This window comes from Solea senegalensis, linkage group LG19 (genome assembly GCF_019176455.1).
Source record: "Solea senegalensis isolate Sse05_10M linkage group LG19, IFAPA_SoseM_1, whole genome shotgun sequence".
NCBI classification, from domain to species: Eukaryota; Metazoa; Chordata; class Actinopteri; order Pleuronectiformes; family Soleidae; genus Solea; species Solea senegalensis.
This window is the reverse complement of record NC_058038.1, coordinates 17,566,108-17,591,319: the sequence shown is the minus strand read 5'-3', so window position 1 is coordinate 17,591,319 and position 25,212 is coordinate 17,566,108. Positions and strand designations below refer to the sequence as shown.

Here is a 25,212-nt window from a genome sequence, read left to right as displayed (position 1 = left end):
CCTACTCCAACTGCCACCATATAATTTCCCTAATTTCTTCTGGATTGTTGACTATTTTGCCAAATTTTACGGTATTCGTCAGCGGGTTTGAGGTCGCGTTTTTGCCTCTGTTACGGTAAAGAGCCTTCCCCAGTGACGTCACTGTGGCACCAGTCACGCCCATTCAGAAATCGGGGGAGAAAGTATTTACGCTGTCTGGCTCTGGGAGTAATCTCGACCGCGTTCTGAACAACGGTGCAGTAAAGTGGACACTCTTCGCTCAACTCTGCTCAAAGTTGTACTTTTGAGTCGCCTTTTCTCCCGGTCGACAACATCCTTCAGTCGTGAAGGTGAGGAAGAAAGGTGAGTGATGCTCTTTTGACATGTACAAAAAAAAGACGGCACAGTGTTCAGTCCGTGAACGCAACACGGCGGATTCTCTCCTTCAACATTTAGAATTTGATTTTAACAGTTTTTTTTTGTTTATATTAATTAACATGATACAGGTTTGACTTAAGTAACGGAAGAATACACGTTTTACTTGCATTAGTGCTGGCACATAATGTCAAATAAGTTTCTTTTTCCGACTTGCCCCAGAGGCGTTCACGTCGTCTGATTTGCACACTCTGTTTTCGTGGCGCGAGCGGTCATTTCACTGGGACGTGGTTGTAAACATGTAAACATGTAAACATGTAAACAAGCAGACAGACACGGGGGAAAACCAGACTCGTTTGTATTCTTCTTTAAGACATTTCCTGGCACGAACGCTGACACCGTCAGGACCAGTAGTCCTCCTCATGCAGACAAAAACCTGGTCCAAATGAGACTCAAACATTTCTGTTTTACGCTTTAGTTCAAAGATATAAATTGAGCTCGTGTACAAATTAAAACTCTTATCGTGTTCACACATGACAGGATTCTACTGTGTTTGAGGACATGAAAGTCCATACGTCACTCAACTATCTGTTGCTGTTTCAAATGATTGTGATTTGGTTCGTTTTTGGTTCGTTCTCACAGGTGTAAAGAGATTTCTTGTGGGAACAGTGTTAGACTTGGGTTGCGGTTAGGGTATTAAAACCGTCTCCTTGTATGAGTGTCTTTATGAGGACCATAAAACATTATATACCTAAGGAAGTGATGATATTTTGGGAAAGTGAGGACATTTTGACTGGTCCTCACATTCTGACACCTCTAAAAATGGCTTTTTTGTTCAGGGTTAAGACCTGGTTTCAGGGTTAGGCACTTAGTTGTGATGGTTAATGTTAGGGTAAGGGACTTGAGAATATATTATGTCTATGAGGGTCCTCACTATGAATGATATTCAAACGTGTGTGCGGTAAGAGAAGCTTTTATTCAGAGACTTGAAAAGCTTTTCTCATAAAACCTTCATTTGGAGTTAATGAAGTGCTGGAAGATGAGCTTCTGTGGGCGCTCAAGAGATGTGGGATGTTGGCTCATTATAGAAACACAAGTGGCGTGAGTGTGAGAGGGGATGTATGTATATATGTGAACCAGTGGTACTCACACCAGCTACACCATGAATACATACACAGTACAGGCTTGTTGTTGGTTGAAACAAAAATCATCCTCTGATGCGGTGGTGCTGTGAGTTACCTTGTTTTTGTGTCATACGTTACTAATGAGGGGCGTCATGATACATTTTGAGGCGCATACTCCCACTTCAAAGCTACACGTGGACAGATTTACAGGCCTGGACTTGAAAACATACTCAGTCTGCCTTTTAAGAGATACACCGAAAGGTATACTTGTGCCTGTTTTAGCTTGTTCAGGGACTGAAATGAATTCAATCCACTTGAAATGACAATGACTTGTCACTGACTATTGAGAGATTATAGAATGTAAAAGGAAGCAGTGACACAAGTGAGTTAAATTTAAGTTAAAAGCAGGTCTGTGGTTTAGTGGCATGTGTGACATCATAGTATTGCATGGCTAACCAACTACCCAGCCCAACCAGCTGTGTTCCAACCTTAATTGTTTATCATTACTGTAATTTTAGTGGAGCTCGTAAATAGGATAGTGTGATAAACAAGTGTGGAAACTCTCTTGTGCTTTGACACGCAGCATTACCAGTGTCTGTCTCACGTCAGATTTTGTTACCACACATTTTTGTGGTGAGACACAACAGTCGGGGCTGCACCTGGTTAATGGCCGTGTAGTATGTGACCCCATGACACCTGACATTTGTGTCCTGTGATTGCACAACATCAGCAAGACTCCTGATGAAGACAGAACGTCATGGAGCATGGGCTGCACAGCGACACCGTGGCTCTGAGTCTATACTCTGATTACCAGGCAAATAGTTCAAATCTGATTCAAAACAGATCAATTTTGGCAGTTCACGTTCTTAACGAAGTGTCTTGAAGGTTACTGACCTCCTCTCTAATGCCACGCATGCTCTAAAACAACTTTTTGCACGCGGCAACAACAGAAAATGTCACATTTGTGAAACACTTGGTATTGAAGCGGGAGATATGCAAGATAAAATGTGCCTTTATTGATCCACTATAGAGGAAATTTAGAAGCTGAAGCTGTTCCAGCAAATTTGTACAGTGCAGGTCTAAATGCATACTTAAAAGGAAACTAAAACTTTACATTCATGTTGCATGGTGACATATCAGATATATATGTGATCTAGATCTGGTTTGAAAATATTATATATTATAACATTGGCAGTCAGAATATCTGTCCTCACAGCTTTAAGAAAATAAAAAATCTGGTACACCAGTGTCACTTCAGCTTGATAATGTAAGGCCCCGTGTATTAACATATGTCTCCAGTGTCCAACATCCTATTGCTCTCAGATCACTGTCACCCACCCCCCCACCCCCATACTGTACCCTTCTTCTTCTGCAAAGATTTCCAGCTGCAGACTGCTGTGTCACATCCTTTGTGTCTATATATCAACAACAGCAACAATGTTAGGCACAGATGAAGGTGTGCTATTGTATGGACTCCTCTTTTGGAAGAAGTCGTCTTTGGCAAGCAGAAAATTGACAAAAGCAGAGAAGACTGTGACATATTTACACTCATGTAGTTGATGTGGATGGAGCGGGGACGCATCAGAGACTCGTTGCATTTACATTTCTGTTCAATGCGGTCACAGTACGTCTCTGACCGCCTCCGATCTGGTTCGGCAGATCGGATAACAATCCGTCCTCAATGTGTCTTGCGTGTATTTACACCTGTACTCTCAAGTGTTCAGGCGCTATCCAAATGCAATCTGATCACAGGAAATGCATTTCAATGCCAGGTGTAAAGGAGGCCTAAATGTAGCCTTAATGTCATGGAGCATAAATTCTGATTCCAGCATAAGCACTTGTGTAAAATATCTGCTAATATAGCATCCAGTATTCCTGTAGCTCCACCTTTTATTTTCACGTTGGTTTGAATGGCATTGTCTTCCTACAGACCAAACTAAAGAGCGGCTTGAGTTTGAATGATAAATGGAAAACATGTTACCTGAACTACATTGTCATGTCGAGTTGGTGTTTCATGCTGTCATTTTGAGCCTCGTATTTATCTTCTCTATTATTAATGTTTTATTTTTAAGTCCTCTGTGCTGTGCAGCCACTTGAACCGCTCAACTTTTTTTTTTATGACCAGGCCTTTTACAGTTTCATAGTTGTGAGGTGGAGATTGTTGTGAAATATGATCTGTTGTAATATTCCCTTATGAGCACTGGCCGTGGACAGTAAAGCAGTTAATGCTGGGAAGGGACAGAGTTGTGTTTTGGCCCACCCACTCTTCCTTCCCTTGAAATAAAGTTGCCTTTAAAGTGGAGCTTCGAGAGGTAGAGGAGGAACTCTTTACCTCAGAAATAGGACACAGTTTGTCATACAAATCGTGTTATGTAAAGCTTTCTGGGAATTTTCTTCTTCCACTCCTCGGAAAACTGTTTGTCTGGGGAGTGTTTAGATGACCGCTACCTCTCGATCTCCAAAAGAAACAGGCCAGCACTGCAAAATGGAGGAGTAGTGACCAGTGGCTCGACCCAAGTGGGGATTAGGCCATAGAAAACAGGAAGGTACACAAGTTGGAGCATAAACATGTGAATAAGCAGTCTTGAAGGTTTATGAAGGGAAATGGGGAAGGAACTGAAGGAGAATGCATTCACAAAAGAATTTGGTCTTCCATCTTGTCCACAATGGGCAGAGAAAAGAAACTCATCTTCTCACAGAGGAAGCTGTAAAATTAGCACATATTCGGCCTTTTTGCTTGGAAAACGACCCCAAATTATTATCATAATATTTCCCTTCAGAGCTTATTTACTCAGCTCTGAAAGCAACAGCAAACGAAAGGACATCATTATTTAATGGAAAGGGGATGTGGGCTCATGCAGAAGGTGAATACAGTCCATAGCCCAAAGTAAAAGAGGCTAAATAAACATTAAATGGCAGTTTGGAGAGTAAATATGTCAATGGAAGATAAGAAGTTAGAAAAACAAAATGAGTCGCTGGACTGCAGCCTATCATGCTGTGAATGAAAAGGCATGTGATTGTATTTGAGTTTTTGTTACATGCTGTTTTCCAGACACTGAAATATGACTTTAATGGCCTCTGGAGCTGTGTTGTTCTTATCACCTTGTACAAGGGGCATCATCAAAGAGCGACAAACTCTGCTAAACCGGTATTGTAACCTGATAATACTTGGTGTGGTTTGCATATAAGGTTCATGTTTGTGGTGAGAATAGAATGCTTCTTCTTCTGTGCGTTATTTTATTCATCAGTGTTCCCATTACGTTTAGATGTAGAGAAATATAATCTTTTTGGTTTAGCACAGCTTACTATGCATATATTCCCACAAAAAGGTTATGTCACTCACTTATCTGTTTGTACTTGTCACTTATTTTTACACGTTTAATTGTGTAAAATATGAGAACTTCAGAAAGTTTTAAACTGACGTAGCCTTCTGTCTGCACTTATGTGGTGAAACCACAAAATTACAGATACAAACATAATGAATCACAAGGAAAGAGGCAGTTTCTCACACTTTAAACACACACATTTCTCACTGTGGCACATCTGCATGTGAAATGTTTGTTTTTCTCATTTCACAGTTATCACAATAATATAAACAATAAGTCACTACACATTAAAAACATCTGTTTATTAAATGTTTCCACCGTTATTTTGAATTAAACAATTCATTCAATAGCCCAACAATAATTTCTGGATTTTTGTCCAAACCTGGCCCAACTCAACGGGTTCCATAGGTACCGACAGGCTCAGGTCAGGTATCCATGCTCTAGTGCTCACACCATAAGCTCACACACGGCTAGTGGCCATTGACATTTGTCAATAAATATCTGTCGTAGCCACAACAAACACGTTTACTACAAACAAGCTAGCTAGCTTCCTCAGCTGTGATGGGAGGAGGAAACACCAGAGAGGCACATGTGCTGTTGACACAACTCAACCGACTTGTCCTCCAGACTGTCTGTCCAATGGTGTGTCGCCATTGTTTTCCGATGCTTTGTTGCGCTCTTTGCTCTGGTGCAGTGAGGGATAAAAGGTGCTGATGGTGGGGAATGAAGTCATGGCACCGCTCCATCTGTGTGAGAGCCTGATGGTTGCCTATGCCAAAATATTCAACCTTCCAACGGTTGTTGTTGTTGGGGAGCAGATGGTTGGTCCTCACTCCGTCCCACTGTGTCCTGAATGCATCCTGACTTCAGATCTGATCACGTTCCTGAGCTGTGTAAATCACAACATTGACACTCATGGCTGAGGTTTCCTTGCTAATCAAGAGCTATTGGCTACACCTATGTTGTCCCACAGCTGAGGGCAAGCAGCCTGGCCGAGAGATTAATGACGAGGTTTTCCCTGCACAGTTGGAGTCAGCACCTTCAGTTAACTTTTTTTCTTGTGTCATGTGCACCTTGGACTAAAATATAACTTTAGAGGTGTTGTGTTACACTATAAACATACCTACATGTAGTAAAGAAGCACTGGACTGAGTGATGGCACTGTCCAAGTCAGTAGAGGACACACACCAGATCAGGTTTCAGTGTTTGTAAATGGGTTGTGTGGCTGTCGTCATTCTGCTCTTCTGGCAACACATTGTGAAGTTAAGTGACGAAACATTAGTGCAGGTGTGAAGGCTCCTTTACATGAAATACTGTAAATATATGGAATAGGCAGAGCATGCTGTTGTAGCCAACAGTTAAAGCAAGATGATCTTAAGAGGGGAGGAAACATATTTTAACAACGGTGGAATTTTCTGAACTAGATTATGTTTGTTGTTTCCAACTTTTTTTACTTTGTGCTGCCCCCTAAAGGATATATCGCTTAAAAAACATGCTAAAGTAAATGATACATGCAATGACAAGGTCGTGACAGTTACACAGTTTGTAATGATGTGTCTCTTTGTCTTTGGGGATTATATTTTTTTTCTTTCCATTCTATCTATAGCAAAATGTACCCCACCCCCATGGCTTAGATTTTTTTTTGGATGGTTTGGTGCAGATACAGTTTATGGCAGGAAGTCTTCACCCACAGGAAGTGACAATCATAACCTGTGTGGTGGCTTAAATCCAAACTCTCTCCTAAACGGCGGCTAAAAGCACTCTCTCTTCAGAGAAAGTGGCTCTTGCTGCCCTTGCATATTTCAGCACTCTAATGCAAGCTTCAAGTTCCTCCTCACTTTGACTTCCTGGATTGTATTCTACTGTCTCAATGGATTCTTCAGCCGTCCAATGCTGGACAGTATATTTTGTTGGTGAATTATTACCCGGGCCCTACCCTACACTCTCCTGGGAGAAGTGACCTTTAATCTCTTTTTGTCTCTCTGACTTGACCACTGTTTTACTTCAGCTGTCTGCCTCTCTCTCTGCTCATAGGTCTGACCCTGCTCTGCTTTTTCTCTCTCAATATCTGTCATTATTCGTCCAACTCACTCGGTCTGTTTCCATGAATAGACACGGGTGAGGAATTCAGTTTTTGAATGAATTTAAACTGAATAAAGTCTGCTACACTAGGGGACAAGACCCTTTCTTGTCAGCATTAGACCGTTTCTGTTTTAAAATTTAGCATATGGAGCACTATCCAGGGTCAAATTACATTAACCTTAAAATATTACATTCTTTAAATTGATAGAGCACAAAATCAGTCGCTTTGTCAGATAAAAAAATGACTGGATCCTGGAAACGTTGTTCATTCTTCAAGAAAAAAAACAGACTAGATTTTAATTATATTAATATCGAGGACAGCAAAATGGAAACAAACAGAATTATTTGTTTTCTCAATCTCTTTGACATTTGTTTGGAAACATGTTTATAGATAAGGTTTTCATTGCTTTGCTAAATTAAATAAACCTTTATGTAGCTCCATGCATGCTACTGGCTTCAATATTCATCATGTTAATTATCTCATGTTGACGTTGCGGTGGCCACCCGTGACCTACTGCATGACTCTGGACACTGGGAAATTGGGTCTATTTAGTTTTGTATTCACTTATGACAAACACAGAAAGAGACTGTCTGGGCTCAACAATAAAAATAATTGAAAAATAAGAAAAAGAATTGAATTGAATCAATAATTTATTTTAAATATGAAATAAAAGTAAAATAAAAACACAGATAATGAAAACAAATGCTATTAGGACTATGGTGACGAAAGGCCTAGAATGAAGTAAAACTTATTAATTGTCCCTACTGCTTTCTCACTTCTCTATTAAATAATTAAATGGCTTCAAATATATTTACTGTGTTTATTGTTTGAGGAACAGTTGTTGCTTAAATAAGTGATTGTGCCTTTCCTGGTCTATTTCCTTTCTTTCACCAGCCCCCACTCTCGCCACCATAGAGAGAAAGTAACCGGTCAAGCTGACCCAGCCTGACCGTAGACCATAGTCCAGACAAGGATCGACCTCCGTTTTACAACTCATAATCACATCACACAAGCGGATGTGGGAGGTTGTTTTTTTTGACACTGTTATTCTGCTCATTCAATGACGAGTCAGTATGAAAAGCCATTGTAATATTGAAGCAGTAAAATGGTTGAGTGCTGGATGTTGAATATGAATCTAACCTTTTCTTGTACCGTCGTCTTTTCTGTGTAATTATCTTTCTCCTCTCATGCTTACTTCACAAAAATAAGTACTGCTCCATGGTGCATGACGTGCCTTGAGCATAAAAAAGTCAATACTCCTTTGAACTGGTTGGGTTTTACAATGTTGGCAAATATATCCTATCTTCATATCCATCTGTGGTACCACACTATGTCCACACATTATGACTAAACGTGTTCCTGTTTTCAGTTAATATTATCGCCGCTACGATAACTAAAATTTGATAGAGACTCAACTTGCTTTAAGCACTAATAAGAAATAAATCTGCCAAACTGCCAGATAGTTGAAGCTACTGTAGTTATGTCGCCCAGTGTTAAAATCAGCTGATTTGTCGTGATCTTTTAGAAAAACACATTTGTTATAGATGTTTTTCATTTGCTGGCTTAGTGCTTTGCCTCACGCTGTCTCTAGTTGTCTGCTGTAGTGTACGCAGCACTGTAACAGCTCAGCACAGCGTCAGTGTCACCACCTTCTGTGATTTAATAGTACGATGTTAGCAATCTTGTTTAAACATTATGACTAAAGCAGTGGTTGACATTTTAGTGCTGAGCTGCACAGAGATTTCTTTATTGACAGAACTGGCAATGATGTGATGTGGATTTGCTGAACTGAACCACATATACTAGTGCAAACCAGTATGATGTGACTCTAGACTTACCAAATTCTTAAATGTTTTCATTATCAGTGGATTTCCTGGATTATTAAGCACAATACACCGCCTGGCCAAAAAGCTTTGATTACGTTTTCACCAAGATCTTGTATTGATGATGGGAGAGTCAAACCATTGTGCAAAGCCTTCTCCAGCACATCCAAAGATTCTCAATAGGGTTAAGGTCTGGACTCTGTTGTGGCCAATCCATGTGTGAAGATGATGGCTCATGCTCCCTGAACCACTCTTTCACAATTTGAGCCCAATGAATCCTGGCATTGTCATCTTGGAATATGCCCATGCCATCAGGGAAGAAGAAAATCCATTGATGGAATAATCTGGTCAATCAGTATATTCAGGTAGTCAACTGACCTCATTCTTTGGGCACACCTGACCAACTTAAATCCAGGTGACCAGGCAGTTCATACACTTACTGCAATTGCTAGTTGGGCAGGTATTTCTCTCGTAAAGCTACAATATCAAGTTTTGATTGGATGACGGTGGTGCATGAAGATCACAAAGGCTGTTTAAATTATCTCTTTAAAGGTAGAAATGTAGGGACTCATCATAGACTGCTTTGTCCTCTTGGGACCAGGAATGCTTGAACATCAGTCCACCAACCGAATATTAAACTATTTGGCTGAAATCTTGACATTGACAAACATATTTTTGATGATTCATCTGTGCAAAATGTCACACCAACATTGTTGTCCACAGACGTTTAACACTAGCAATACTAGAAGAAAATATCGGCACATGGGAACTGTAGTAAGAGTTCCAAAACAATCGCATCACACCCTCAGCACCTGAAGTATTTATCGTTGCTGTGGTTGTATAGACTTGGCTGCTTCCTTTCCCTGATGTTACAGGAAGTAGGGATCATTAGCTGTGGTTATGACACCCTGAGGAATAAATGCAAGAGACCAAATGAAAGTGGGAGAGAGAGAGAGAGAGCCTTTCAAGAAGTGACTTTCAATACTGTAGTAAAGTAAAATGAATTAGCGGGTCACAGAAGATGTCGTTGAAAACACAATATAGACGGTTTACATTGAACAGTTTAATTTTGTTGATATAGCATGGCTGTAGCATAGTATAAATCGGGGAAAGTTTTCCCAAAACTTTTTATTTTATTATTTATTACTGTTATTATTATTATTGTTGTTGTCAAACTAGTGCAATCAGACAAGCACATCAATAGCTTTACAGACTCCCCACTTAGATTTATAATAATTAAGTGCAAATAAAAGAATACAACAAGGATTATGTAGAGCTACACATGATATTCAATCTGGAGACAAAAGTGGTTGAAGCCCAGGAGATCCATTCTTATATGCTTTTGGTTTACTTGTACCAACATAATTTATTTTGGACAACAGGGTTCAATTTCCATGAGCTCAAAGGTTAATCATAACAAAAGGATGAGGTAAGATTAGATTGGTCAAGTGCCATTCTTTGACTCCTCTTTTTACGAGATGTACCCATATGAATAAATCATCAATCTCTAATTAACTACCTCATTTAATTTTATTCATAGTCTTTGACCAGATAGATTGGGCACCTAAAGCTCCTGAATATGTGTTTTGAGATCCTGTGTTATATATTCATTCATTTAATTATTATATTATATCATTTCATTTAAAGTATAAAACATTCTTGGTTATAATTTATATGACCAGAAGTTGTCAGCAGATGTTAAATTGGGGTTCATACTCATTTAAAAACAGTCCTATCTTTGATCGTAATTAGTGTTTTCATGTAGAACCTGATCGCTCACATTAGGAAGCTAATTGACAAAATAGATTAATGATAATGTGTTACTTCAAAGTGCTTCTGGCCTCACTGCTCATTCAGTATTCTGACTACACTTTGGGAATGGTTTACCATTTCCTTCTTGTCTTAACGTTCTTGGCTATTGCCTTATAGGACTATGTTGTTTCATGTCAGCAGAGTAGCTGCAGGGCCATAGCTGGTCCATATCAACACTGACTGCGATAGAACATTTCCACAGAACTTGTGCTGTTGATGTCGATAACATAAAAGGTATAGAAGAAGTTGACTGATTATCTGCTCTGCATTTTCAAAAGGTGATTTATTTCCAGCTCCTAAATGTTGTCAGTTTTTTTAGATTAGAAGCCAAACTTGTATAAACACGATTTAGCAGGAAAAGTATAGGTGTTACTGATAACGTTAACAATTCAGGACCGTGAGCCAGCATGCGCCCTAAATCTGAGGAAGCTAAATGAAACAGCCATCATTCACTGGTTTGTTTACTTCTGTGCTTTTTCCTCCTGTTTCACGAGGTTAAGGAAACGCCCGTACTTCCTCCCTCTTCCCAGTTTGGTGTAAATCAATTCTGTAGTTTTTTTTGCATAATCCTGTGGGCAAACCATTTGTAAACAGTGAAAAGCTAAACATACCACAGACTATTGTTTTGGTACCAAAGGTGGGAGAAACTATTTCCTCTTAGCCTTTGATCAGTCATCAAAAGTCACAACATTTGTGGATAAATGAAATGACCTGATGTACGTTTGGACCCTTTTTGGCTACACGGTGTAGCAGACACTCCCAGTGATAGTGCTGTTCCCACAGTGCAGGCAAAGCAGGCTATTGTCCATTGGCGAAGTACAGGAGACAGCAACAACACCATGGCTGGAAACGACTCGGTTTAAGTGAGTTGTTTCCAACTAGCTTCCTTCGGTGCGGTGCAGTCCCTTTTGCCAACGGCTCCAAACCTCTCTTGAAACACCCCTGCATAATGTCAGAGGAAATGTCACAAGTAAAGCACCTGAAGCATGCTGTGCTTGTTTCAAATAATGAAGGGGGGGGAATGCTGCTGGTGTGAATGACAGTGTACCTCCTGGCATCATGAATGTGTGCATGATTGAAACATGTGAAAAGCTGCATTGACGCACATCTGAGAGGATGAGTCATCAGATTGCAGGATCAGGACCATCACTTGCTGTCACAAACACATCTCTTTTGGGCTTGTAAGCACACACACACATGCACTCATTCACGCCCATGCATCCACCCACACTGACTTCCAAGCACTCACACAGCTTAATGTAATGGGCTGTGTTGTATTTAAGGTAAAGGCTTTTTGCCTCCAGTGCTCGTCTGTGGCTGCATAATGTGTGAAAGCAGCTTCTCTTCTTCTTTGTGTTTGTGCATACAGGTTCTTAACAACCTGCCTGGAGCTCTTAACAACGTCCATCCACTTCATCGTCTTTCCACTGCAGCCAAGATGACTAAGCGACCATCAGCTACAAAGGCATGGTGGCCTCGTCACTCGTGCAAGATGATAAAAGAGGATGTAGAAATGTGATTTATATCATTTCACTAGCAGGGATAGATTACATTTGATTTTATTAGAATTTAACTTTGAAAATATTCATTTTTTTGTACCTTTTCAGTCATATTGAGACTTGAAACACTGAGGAGTTTCACCTTCTGTGAAGAGGAATTAGCTCAAAGCAGATCACTTTTCCAGTGACTGCACTAACACCCATTAACATTAGATTTTGTCTCCAGTGAGACTAGATGCAATCAGCACTGGTCAAATGACTCTGCAAAACACAAAGGTTTTTGTCAGCTCTGGCTCTAACACCCTTGAGCAAATGCTAATTTGGCCTTCTTTAATTTGGCAGTCTCTTCCCAGAGTCTGCACCTTTTCCCTTTTTCCACCGTGACCATATGATGTGCTCTGTTGAAGCCGTGATCTTAAATCTTCATCGGCCTTTCTAATTGAAGAAAGGACTGTTGTGAAACAGGCCTCCATGTTGCGCCATGTCTTCTGTTGTGTAGCGTATTTCCCACTCCTGCACTTCAGAAAGAGTAGATAGTAGAAAAAATATGTAGGGATTTAGTACCGTCACCTTAATAGTTTTTGCCTTCATGGTAATTTGTCGTTAGTCAAGCACAAAACAGTGGTTTAGAAGACTCCATTTAGTCATAATCTGTCAGTGTTTGATGAGCAGCTGTGTTACATCTGTTACAGTAATGTGAGATTTTGAACTCTCAGCCTTTTCATCGAGCAAGTGAGGACACACATATTTGCTGAAATGTCTCTCTGTTACTTTAAACATGAATACGTATCGATGCCAGCTGCAGCTTTTAGGCTACAACAGTTATAATAGAAAGGACTGCTCTGTCTTCCATTACCTGGAGAAGTCGTCGCCCACAGTTCCAGCTGCTCTCCACTCCTGTGCAAGTCTCCCCCCAACGTGTAATTAACAGCAGGTTTTCCCCACCCTCTGTTCATTCTGCAGCGTTTCATATTCAGCTGTCTCTTCCTTCTTGACATCTCCTTTTCTTCGGGAATGAACAAGCAGCTACTATATGAGGATGTTGGAAACAACTTAACATAATCTAACAAAGGTTAGATATGAAAGGTGGCTAGAGGCAACTTTTTGTGTGATTGTGTTAAAAGTTAATTTTGTCCTCACGTGGTCGTCCTCTTATGCGTCCTCTTACATTTACCTCCCTCTCATCTGTCTTTTATTGTGTCTTCTTAATCCTAAAATATCTCCAGACTGCATTGTTGGGATTTGATGTTTGCTGTGTCGTCTTCCATTTCCTCTTTTTGTTTACAAGTTTTAGGGTGTTGCAATCAAGGCATTCTGCGATTTCAAATTGAAACTGTAGCTAAATTAAATCTGTCAGTCTGTAAAATCATATAATTTTCCCCATTCAGTTTTTATCACAGTTGCCAACCAATGTCGGCTCTAGCAGTATGGCTAATGAATGAGTGATTTTTGGTTATCTGTCTCATCTAAAGCTTTACAAGAAGAGTAAAGTACAGAAAACATCAATCATTTTATGAATTCACAATACAGAGCGGTGTCATGATCATTTACTGATCGAAAAAAGACGGTTCCTTTACAAATAATATTCATTCATCTGTTAATGCAGCTCTGGATGAATGGAGGCTGTCATTGTCTGTCTGAAAGAAGACACCGGTGAATGGAGAATGTGTAGTTTGACGCAATGTCTATACTCCATATCCGTGTGTGTGTGTGTGTGTGCTCATGTTTATCTGGCACAATACTGACCTTGTCAGGACCTGTTGTCATCATGGAGACCAGGGCCTGGTGCTTATGAGGCAGAACCTCCCATGTTCTGAGGATATGGTTAAGTTTGGGGCTATGGTGGTTATGGTGAGGGTTAAGCATTAATCGTTTATAGTTACAGTTTGAGATAACACTTTGTGTAGGCTGTCCAAGTGAATGGAAGTCAGCGCAAGTCCTTAATCGATAGCAGTACAAACTTTGTGTGTTGTGGTTCGCCCCGCTGAGTCGGTATTTGCTGTATCAGCATGGTGTCCGCAGAGCACTATCATGGAAAATTCCATAGGACACAAGTACTGTGTATGTTTATCATTTTGTGTGTGTATGTGTGAATATGAGAAAGAGACTTTTGTGGTCGGGTGGGGGCAGGGGATCCAATCGCACCAGCTGCACTGATTTCCAAATACTGGCATCAACAAAAAAACCCTTATTTGTTGACCTGTAGTCTAAAGACCAATACAATATTTTGTATGTAAGTCCCTTATTTCTGTGTTCAGTCACTTAAAGGATGTTGATCAGAAATGGGAATATTGAGTGTGGAAAAGCACTTTAAAGAGCCACCCCCAGCTTGGCAACTGTATTATGGGATACATTAAAAAGTAAGCAAAGAGTACAATTTCTTTACGTCTCAGAAGGAAATGTTTGGTGTTCAGCACTTAACCGTACATTTCAGTCAGCAGGACGTATAATAGAACTTGTACCCAGTCATGTCAAACTGCAATTAGTATGAAAACTGACTTGAGTCTAAATCACTTCTCACCCTGTCATGTTTTCCATGCCTCCCTTTCTTATCTGCCACTTCTCCATATCTGGCATCTTTTTTAAGACCCACTTTCCTTTCATACGTACACGAACGTACACCAGTCTTGATTGTGTTTCAGTGAACGCTCAGTATAAGCTGATATGCGTGTGTCTCTGTGTGTGGATGGTCAGTCATATCCCCGCCTCCCTCCCGCAGGATACATATTGTTTACAGAGACTGTGATTACATTAACATCATGTCTATTGAGTTAAGATGGATCAGGCGCTGTGGGCTCTCTGCTCTCCCCAAACTGTAAATTGTATTTATGCTGCTGCTGTTTCGTGGCTCGTTCAACATTCATAGATCTGCACATGTGAACATTTCCTTCATAAATCTGCTCGAAGAAATATCTCACCCTCAACTGCCACAGATGAGAGACATATAGATAGATTTCGAAGTACTGTACAGTGTATATATACTGTATCTGCAGATATTTATAGAGCCTGTCGACGTGGACTGACAGTACGGCCCTTGAGTTTTTCTCTCTCATTACAGTAACGATAAAAGTCTTCACTGCATGTGTCTCTTTCTGTCAGCTGGTATTAATCATCCCTGTCCACTAGAAAGTCCAGTTTCTGTCACAACAAACACTAAGCCTTGGTGCATTGCACATTCTTTTCTTTTATTTTGGTAAAATGCTCCCAAACTTTCGAGCTCCGTTGCCGACTAGCCATGATGCTGTCTGGGCATGACTTTGCCGGTGACATCTGCGCAAGTGCGTCAAGGACAGAAAGGCAGCGGAAGGTGCAGCGGCGGTTTTGAGAGAAAAACAAACCCTCAAAGAATTATTACGTCAATTACGCCGACGAATTTAATAATCGCCGTAATCGTCGACTAATCTTGGCGGCTCTAGTTTCCACAAGGATGGTGAAAAGAAAGATGATGCACATACCCATAACTTATTATGAAGAGATCCGAGTTGAACCCTTTTGATCCGTGTGCTTAGTGTAGCAATCTTTTGCCATTATATAAACTATTAAAATTGAATTAGGCGCGCCTTTATTGCACCTGGAGCGTTTGTTTCAGACCTAATCGTCTACAGCTGTATTACTCGTCTCCGATCGAATCAGTTTTATTTGTTTAGTCCACACTCCCAGTTTGCCTCGGTGGGCTTTATGGTCTGTACATGCAGTGACATCTTCTTAGACGTGCTCCTCTGTCGGCGTCTCTGACACAACTTTGAGCTAAATGCCGAGTATAAACACATTAACATGATGAAAAAAGGAGAGGGGATAAGCATTTAATCCTTTTCAAATCAGAATCACAGTTTGAAACGGTTTGTTTTAGATTGTGTTATGTTCTATTACATTAGAGCAGAGCTCCCCAATTAGTTTTCCCCCCCAAGGGCCAGAAGCATGTCAAGCTGTGGGCCAAAATGTGCAGCAATAAACTCTATCACACACACAGGCGCTGAACACTGAAAAATAAACAAACACTTGTTACATGCAAATCCACAAATGGCTTCAAAAAGATCCATGTTCTATTAAACATGTGAAGGATGTAGCTGTTGAAAATGACGAGGATGAATGATATTGGGAGTGTTTGGGCCGTTTAACAGATACCAGTGTATATAAATAAATGTTCCTCTATGCCCATCTGATAGAAGCTGCTAGAATCTGATATTTCAGCAGCTGTAGATAAAAACTGCAAAAAATAAATAAAGGTAAAATGTAATTGTTGTAGAGGGTGAAAGCAAAGAAGTCAAGAAGATGGCAGCCTGTTCAGCCTACTGTTTTAGTCATTGGACATAGTATATTAGGGGATGTTGGCGTGTTTGCTAATATCCGAAAATACATTTCAAAGCCATTACTGACTCGATCTATACCAATGCTGATAATTATAGTTCATCTAGACTTTTCTAGATATTATATAAGATTCCAGTTTCATAAATCTACAGTTAATAAGGACCAGTCATCATTCAGGTTCAGTATATCTGTAATTCACCTCATTTCATAAAATACCTCCATAATTTTTTAACTAGTATTTTATTTACATTTATAATGAGAAATCCCACTCAAAATGAAATGGAAAAACTTTTGTTTAAACTCTGCTCTTAATATCATTATAGTTTTTAGCTGTCCAAAGATCAAAGATATTGTTTTACCTAATCAGAATGATGTTGTACATATGGCTAGTTCAAGTTACATCGACGTCTAGTCAGATTAAAAACAAGTTAAGTTTCCTCATAGCTGTGGCTTGTTGTTGACAGCAGGAGTTGGGAATAATATGACTGTGAGGACGCACGTCCTTCCTGGATTTTGAGCTTTTGGATCCTCACTGCTGAGAAACTGTCTGGAAAAATATGTGCCTCCGTTCACGCTGTATGCTCCTCATAAACCTCAACAACACTGTCATTATTCTCTAACACCACCGCTAAACTCTGTCCTGTCATTCAGTGGAGCTGTCAGAGATACGTCATGCCCATGACAACAACATGGAGCAGAATATTCACAATTTTCACATATGGAAACCTTTGATAAGAAGATAAATGTGGCACCCTCTTCACGAGTGAGTCACCAAGTGTCTGTTTTTCTTTGGTAATGAGCAGGAAGTGTAGAGAGGGAGTTTTTTTTTTTTTAATCAGACCTGTATTAGCTGAAAAACAGTCCCTGCTGCAGCTGGCGATGAGGTTGCCGGGAGCACAGTTGGTGAGCCGGATAACCACAACAACAATGTGAGCAACACCTCACACGTAGAACATACAGTCATGTGATTCTGCTGCAGTGAGTGAAGCCGGGGACAGACGCCGTGAGGTCAAAGCCATAAAGCTGAGACATGATGTGAGTTCACTGTCATGTTCCTGGTGCAAGTTTGTCTTTCTATTACAGTGCATTTCTCTCTCTCTCTCTCTCTCTCTATCTTTCAACAATTAAGCCAGTAATGGAAAACATAAATCAGTGGAGGCTTTTCTTTGATGCCTGTCCCTAATTGGTTCACATAGCTGGCCGAGTAATGACTGATGATGTCAGTCCTGTGGTGAGGTGAATCAGGGGACTGTTCTCCTTCTAAGGTCGCAGTATTGTCCAAAAAACTGTGGTCGCCATGGTTACGGGAGTTCTGCGAATGCCCCCAGCACGTCACCGATACACTGTCTTTTTTTGTGTGTGGGGGTGTTGTCCTTCAGGGCCGAGGTAACGATGCTGTTTTGAAAAACACCTTCATTAAAGACACTGACCGAACTGAATCTTACGCTCACAGTCAATGTAAGCGTACACTGCGTGTGAGTGACTATGTTGTTGTGCTGCGAGGATATGGCCAGAACTGTTCAGATCAGTTTAAATTTGTTATTTATCGTTATATGTGTCTGCTTTTTGGCAGAAAATGACAAACACTTCATGAAACATTTCATGAATCAGAGGCAAAACAAAATGATATGTTTCTTGTATACGTGCCTGTGGAGACAAATGTCTTGTTTTGTATACAAACCAAAATGATTCACTTTTAATGATTTCTTTGTTATCCAGAGTAAATAAATGAAGAAAATACTCACCTTTTAAGAAGCTTAAACTATCACAAATCTTGTTTTATTCATGATAATTAATCGATTATCCAAATAGTTGTCGATTAATTTAGTAATCGATTAATTGTTTCAGCTCTAGTTCTAACAAACTCAAATGATGAATAAATGATTCAGGCAGCATGAGTCATTGTTTTTACACGTGTATCGACGGTCACCACAGAGTCCAGGCCTTCACCCCACTTGAGTATCTTGAGGATGTGCCAGAGAAGACTGAATCAATACAAGATCCTCATGAAACTTTAATGCAACTGTGAACTGAAGTGAATGTTGTGACACTGCATGGGAATTTATGAGATGTTTATTGTTATGTGATGACTGATTGTGTTTCTCCTCTCCTCTCCTGCTCTCCTCAGGTGTTTTACATCCTTGGCTGAGTGACTCCCCTCTTTCTTCTTCCCTTCCTTTCTTCTTTCCCTCCCATACTTTGACTCCACCTCCTGCAGGATGTCCTCCAAGGCCACGCCCATCCAGGGGTCGACACCCATGACCCCTCCACCGATCCCTGCGAGATCCCCAAAGTCTCCAGGGTCCCCAGGTAAATGTTGTTGTTATTTTCTTTTGTACTTTGAGGCAGTTGACAGAACCTACAGGACTGTGTTAGATCAGCACTGTGACGCAGAATACTGTCAGTACTGTACAATGCTGTCTTTGTTTTAAAGTTGGTGTGTGGTAAAAAATAATAGAAAAATAATATGTTGTATTAGCGTAAGATAACCTGACCCAAAAACCAAAACACTGCACTGCCCTGTGTTTTATTGCAGGTTGTGTTTTCTCTATTAGCAGGACTGTGCAAAAAAAAGGAAGATTCCTTTTTCTGAGAAAGTGTGGATACAGACCTTTTTTTAAAGCTGCTGTCAGTAAAATCCTCTAAAGCAAATTAAAATTATCAACAAAAAAAATCTCAGGACGAATTATACACAGAAACTATGACCTAACAACAGGCAATATATGGTGCACATCCTGAAAATGAATAAAACTGTTTCTGTTCTTTACAGAGTCCCTGCATCCTCCGACCCACAGATATAGAGACCGCTCACCTTCCCCTATGAGGGGCTACCTCATCCCCAGCCCTCTGCCCACTCGGAGGAACAGGACTTACTCAGCGTGAGAATACATGCACACATACTGTATATACCAATATATATGTAGAAAATAGTTGGTACTTTTCACACACCTGCTTTCCTTATACTGTAAATAAGAGTATCTCTGTGTTTGTAGCCCATGGCTTAGAGTATTACTGTGTCAGACAACACTGTTCATAAAATAATATTTGTAAAGTCTACTTTATGTTGTCCTCATATCTTTCTTTAGTTGCTCCTCTTTAAAAGACTATATTAGTAGTAGGGCTGCAACCAACGATTGTTTTCATCATCGATGAATCTGTCGATTATTCCCTCGATTAATCGAGTAGTTGTTTGGTCCACAAACCAAAATGATTCAGTTTTAATTATTATTATTTTTATTTTTTTTACATAATGGAGCAAAGAAAGCAGAAAATATTCACATTTAAGAAGTTGAAAAATCAGAAAACTTGTCTTACTAATGAAAAAACTAACTAATTAATCAATGATCAAAATAGTTGATAATTCAGTAATCGGTTAATAAGTAATTGTTATTCGAATGTGAAGTGTGAACACTTCACTGTCTTGTGAATTAAAATCCAGTTTTTCTCTCAATGACAGTGGCTCAGAATGTTGTGTTGATAAACTGATGATGTTGAACTCTCTTCTTCTTCTTCTTCTTCCATCTCTCCGTCTATGTTCTTCTCTGCGTGCAGAACGGCTCGTGCAGCAGAGGGTCCCATGTTTACTGGTGTGTGTAAATACTTTTCTCGCTCCAAAGGCCACGGCTTCATCACACCATCCGACGGGGGCAAGGACATCTTTGTCCATATTTCAGAGTAAGTGTGTGTTTGTGCATAAAGCATGGATAGGCTGAGTATAGTGCACGCTCTCCTGAGTGTAAGGCAGCTGGGTGTACGTTGATATAATATACTAGAAATAAGAGTTTTTGAAGACGATATATTCTCTTTGTCAGTATCACATCCCTGCTGAGGAATGATACAGATTATCGGGCTGTATCCTGCTTTCAATATACATTGTACTGCGGCGTCTGACGTGCATGTAGGTGTTTAATTGTCTGTGTGCATCCACTCTGCTGACGTGTGTGCATTGTATTAGTGTGAGCGATAACAGAGGCTCCATGTTGAAGGTCATCAGATCAGTTTGTTGTCCTCCTACACCACCGCTGCTGCAACTGCTATCACCATCTGTGTGTGTCTGTGTGTCTGTGTGAGAGAAAGTACAGTCACCTTTCTCCATTAAGGCTTATTATACACTGAAAGGACAAAAGTATTAGGCCACATAATTGAATTCAGGTGTTTCAATCGGGCTTTCAAACAGGACAATGTTAACGTTTCAGCATAACAAGACATTTTGGACAATGCCATGCTTCCAACTTTCTGATGAAGACCCTAAAATGTGACGTCAACAGACTGCCGGCCACTGATAGGTCAGAGAGTGTCGTCACTGGACTCAAAGGGAACGATGCCAAACTGTAGAACAGTTTAAAAAGACTTAAAAAATCTAACTTTCAGTTCAGGCTGCTGTAGAAACATGCACAGCACAAGCAAGGCCCTACCTCACGTACATGTAATAAGGCGTATTCCAAAGCCACAAAACACAAACACCAAAAAAATATTATTTTAAGGCAATTGCACAATAATACCTACATACTTATGGGTAATGTATTCAAATTCTACAAAAAATAACATGCTAAATTTAAAACCTTTACCTTTAAAGTATGGAGTCGCATGGTTTTGCCTATGTTTATCATAATATAAAGCTGTGGTGCCCATATGTACATGTTTATATGGACATACTGATCAGTTTAGATATTGGTATTTTACATTTGTTTCCTTACTGATGGGATGACAGTGATGGAAAGTGAGAATGACACAGTGAACAGTAACATATGTCACTGTGCTCCATCGAATGTGTTAATCGACAGCTTAGTTTAACCTGTGACACCTTATTTTGTTTTAATTTCTGCCCCCTGGTGTTCAATACATAGACACGCATGTCCTCCTCACAGATGAATAGTTTTTCACTGCTCATGTGCCTGATGATATAATAGATATGTATTGCTTTATATTGGATGTTAATTAAGTAAATTATTTAAATGTTAATTAAGTTGATTATTTAAATGCCATACAAACACAAATAATGAGTTGTAGTGTAATCTCAATCTCATAATCTCATATTTATTCAAGTCGAATGTTTGACACCTGAACTGTTGACACTGTTGAATGAAAACACTTCAAATGGACAGAGATGTGTTGACCCTTGACCCTTGACTAAAATGACCATGCTCAGTCCTGATGCCCAGTTTTCGATAAAACCTAACGGCTACAGATGATGCACGATTTTAAATTCTAGTGTCTGAATCTGTCTCTGTGACGTCTCTCCCTGCAGCATTGAGGGCGAGTATGTGCCGGTGGAAGGCGACGAGATGAGCTACAAGATTTGCTCCATCCCCCCCAAACTCCAGAAGGTGCAGGCGGTGGAGGTGACCATAACCCATCTCAACCCAGGAACCAAACACGAGACCTGGACAGGTCACACTGTCAGCAGCTGAATGCTGGTCCTCGATGGGAGAGGGGGACGGGGGGGACAGGGCGGGGAGGTGGGGGTTAACGAGGCCAGTGGGTGGGAACAGAAGCATAGGACTAAATGGGGACGGAGGGGGATTGGGTGTCATGAAGAAGAGGAAGATGATGTGCTGATAGTGGGCACAGAGACAGCGGAACACCCAGGTGATGTTATTAGTTGTTTAACACTCATACATCACAGAAGACAATTAAAGGTTTCATTTTGAGTTGAGTTGAAATGTGGGAGACTTTCTCTGGGAACAAGGGGTCATTATATCTTTGGAAAACTGCTATTAAACTAGAACATTATGATTACAGTGCAAGTGGAAGTGTTCATCATAGAGATATTTCTAACATTACAGTCGATTTCTTACTTAGAATTGTAGACTCTGCCTGTGTTGAATTTGATGTACAAGTTTGATCTATTTTAACAGGGACATTATTAATGCGGCCACATTCCTTTTTTTTTCTGGAAGAATTTTGGACGTGTCTCCCTGTGTGTGTGTGTGTGGGGGTTTCTCCGGGGTTCTCCGGCTTCCTCCCACAGTCCAAAAACATGCTATATGGAGATTAGGTGAATTGGACACTCTAAATTGACCACAGGTGTGAGTGTGGATGGTGTGTGTGTGTGTCTCTGTGATGGACTGGCGACATGTCCAGGGTGTGACTCCGCCTATCGCCCTATGTCAGCTGAGTGTGGCACAGCTCCCTCCACGACCCTCATGTGGAGGATAAAGCGGTAGAAGACGGATAGATGGTGTACTGACTGAGTGTGCCTACTTTTACCTGAAGGACCTACAGCTCTGTATGTGCCTACATATACCAATATATCCTCTGTGTTTGATCATATGTGGGTGTTTATATGAATTAAAACATTTTCAACTGCTGCACTGATTCTTCATGTCTTTCATTGCGTAAAGCATAAAAAAATCAAACCATTTTTGTTCACCTAATTATATACTCTTAATCTGTATCATGCATTTTAAATGTTTTTAATTGTTACCATAATCCTAAACTTTCTCAGTGTTTTATAAGTGTATGTATGGCTTTGTTACATTATTATCATAGGTTTGATTTGTCACACAGATGAACTTGTATCTACTGCCCTCTTCTGTCCATGTCGGTCCACTACAGTTTCACAACACAACTTCACAGTTCAGAGGTCAGACTTCATTTAGCCTAGGGTTGTAATTAATAACAAGTGAAAATGAAGAGATTTGTAAATTGCAGATGAATATATTAGTGACTATTTAGACGCGAGATCAAATAGGATAAAATAAAACATTTAAATGAAGAAGTAAATGTAAGATTAACATGACAAACTGATGACAAAATCTAATCTGATTGTATATTTTAATATGTATTCCCTTTTAACTTTAGTTTGAGGAGATGAAACTTAAAATTAACAAATGTTATTAATGGTCAGATATATATGTGTGTGTGTATGTGTGTATATATATATATATATACACATATAACTTTATACATAACTTTACACCAATAAAATGTTCACAAATTCACAAATGTTATTAAGCACGGTCACATATATATAAACACAATGAAACACATGAGGTTATATATTATATATACATATATATTATAAATTGAGGATATAATTTATGTCAGATAGGAAGATCATTTTCAACTCATATGTAACCCCATAACTTTATTTGGAAGACAGACAGGTAGGTTATAATAGTTTAAAATTAGTATTTAAAATGCTAATTTTCTATTTTTTGTAAATGCTTAGTGTTAGTTTTTTAAAATATGAAGTATTTGTTAAGTATTGTGTCATAAAAACCCAACAAAAGATGTCATTTTAAAAATGTAACGGATGGATGGTACTAGCACCTTGCATGTACTTGGTTTGGCCAGCAGAGGTCGCCTAACCTCCATTTAGGTCGGTCAGCTAGGCCACGCCCACTGCCTGCATCCACCAGTATGAGGTCAGTGAGTCATCGTCAATAACTGACGCCTGCTGAGAGATTGAAATCCTGAGGTGATGTATTTTAATTATCTGAAATGTGGAGCAGTTAAAGGGAAAGTGAAGTCTGTCACAAACATCATGTAAAAGAGGGGGAGGGATGGAAAGAGGCAGAAAGAGATAAATTAATAAAGCAGGGGAGAAGAGGGGGAGAGAGGGATCGAGGCTTAATGGAAACCTTTACCTGCCTCCTTTGACAGAGGAGCTACAAAAACATTGATACCAGAGCTACCCAACCAGGGGTCACGACCCCTACTGCACATTATTACCATACAGACTTGTTTTTGTTTTTTTTTATTATTCTGCAGGGAGATGTCACATGCTTTCCCTGCAGTCACTGAGCAGGACAGTAACGCTCGTATCGCAGAGGTGCAAAGTTTAAAAAAGCTGATGATGGTGAAGCTTCAGGGAGAGGAGAACGCTGACTCTGTCAAAACATACAGTCCCTCATTAAAGCCTGGCTGCTTGGCCAGTGTGTAACGTAACTACTGTACGTGTAAGTGTATGTCACTCCCATAAAATCATTTGGTTTTTGAAGCTTTGAAATGCAAAGGCGTCGATTCATGGAGACGCCGGATGTCGTCATGTTTCTACAGCACATGAAGAATGACATGATGTGAAGGCCACTGTAGTTTCATGAATTATTAAACGACTAAACTAAACTACTTGAAAACTCACTCACTTCATGTACAGGATTTTACATTTATTTATTTATTTATTTGTTTATTTAATAGAAAGATTTCTATTACATTGACAAAGAGCAACCTCTTCACTTCACTGCATGTTATGTCGCACATTCTTGCACACTGGACCGTCAGGAGTTGTTAATGACAGTAAAATGTAAATTAAATTACGATACAGAGAGAGAAAAAAAAAAAGATCAGATACTTTCTAATATCCACAGAAAATAATCTGCTATCAAATGTAAACGGTTGATTTTCCGCAGACGTCCAGCAGAATTTAAGACTTAAAGTTCACTTTCATTTCGTTCTGTTGTTGTGAAATCAATATAATGACATATGACGAATATATTTAAACTATAATGTGTTATTTTCTCTTTAAAACTGATGCGGCATGATAAGATAAATACTGTTATTGTTAGAACAAGGGATAACAAACATACACACATATGTATACAAATAGACACATTGCAACTGACCACAAAACTATAAAAAATAACCACTAAAAATAAATCTTGAGAGCCTGTATGTGTGGTTTACTGTTAAATAGTTCATATTCAGAATTTAAAAACATGACTGATTACTGTTAATGTTGTACGTAGTTTAAATGTGTTGTTTTTATTTGTAAATATGTTGTAAAAATATGCGTCAAACAAAAGAAAAACTGGTCTATACTAGTATTGTTCTTTTATTTCCTTTCTATTTTTGTTGTTGTGCATATAGTTTATTATTTTTTTATTCATATACATTTTTTAAAAAAGAGAGGGATGGAGGGAAACAGATGATGAGATGAGG

At 39.6% G+C, this 25,212-nt stretch overlaps 1 protein-coding gene across 2 annotated transcripts; it reads left to right on the top strand.

Moving 5' to 3' along the window:
- The first annotated feature begins 168 nt into the window (after nucleotides 1-168).
- carhsp1 (calcium regulated heat stable protein 1) lies at nucleotides 169-22,640 on the top strand. 2 transcript variants are annotated; one of them, XM_044051886.1, is made up of 5 exons: nucleotides 169-342; nucleotides 18,458-18,639; nucleotides 19,100-19,208; nucleotides 19,882-20,004; nucleotides 21,578-22,640. In XM_044051886.1, exons 2-5 carry the CDS (start codon nucleotides 18,549-18,551, stop codon nucleotides 21,738-21,740), a joined length of 486 nt encoding a protein of 161 aa, XP_043907821.1. In that variant the 5' UTR covers nucleotides 169-342; nucleotides 18,458-18,548; the 3' UTR covers nucleotides 21,741-22,640. The 2 variants fall into 2 exon arrangements, with proteins under 2 accessions (XP_043907821.1, XP_043907822.1); XM_044051887.1 differs by lacking the exon at nucleotides 169-342 and adding an exon at nucleotides 17,343-17,364.
- Nucleotides 22,641-25,212: the final 2,572 nt, after the last annotated feature.

Coding starts and splice junctions, on each gene's coding strand:
- carhsp1 (XM_044051886.1), top strand. CDS start 18,549: ATGTCCTCCAAGGCCACGCCCATCCAGGGGTCGACACCCATGACCCCT. Junction 18,640..19,099: donor AAAGTCTCCAGGGTCCCCAG/GTAAATGTTGTT, acceptor TGTTCTTTACAG/AGTCCCTGCATCCTCCGACC. Junction 20,005..21,577: donor ATCTTTGTCCATATTTCAGA/GTAAGTGTGTGT, acceptor CTCTCCCTGCAG/CATTGAGGGCGAGTATGTGC.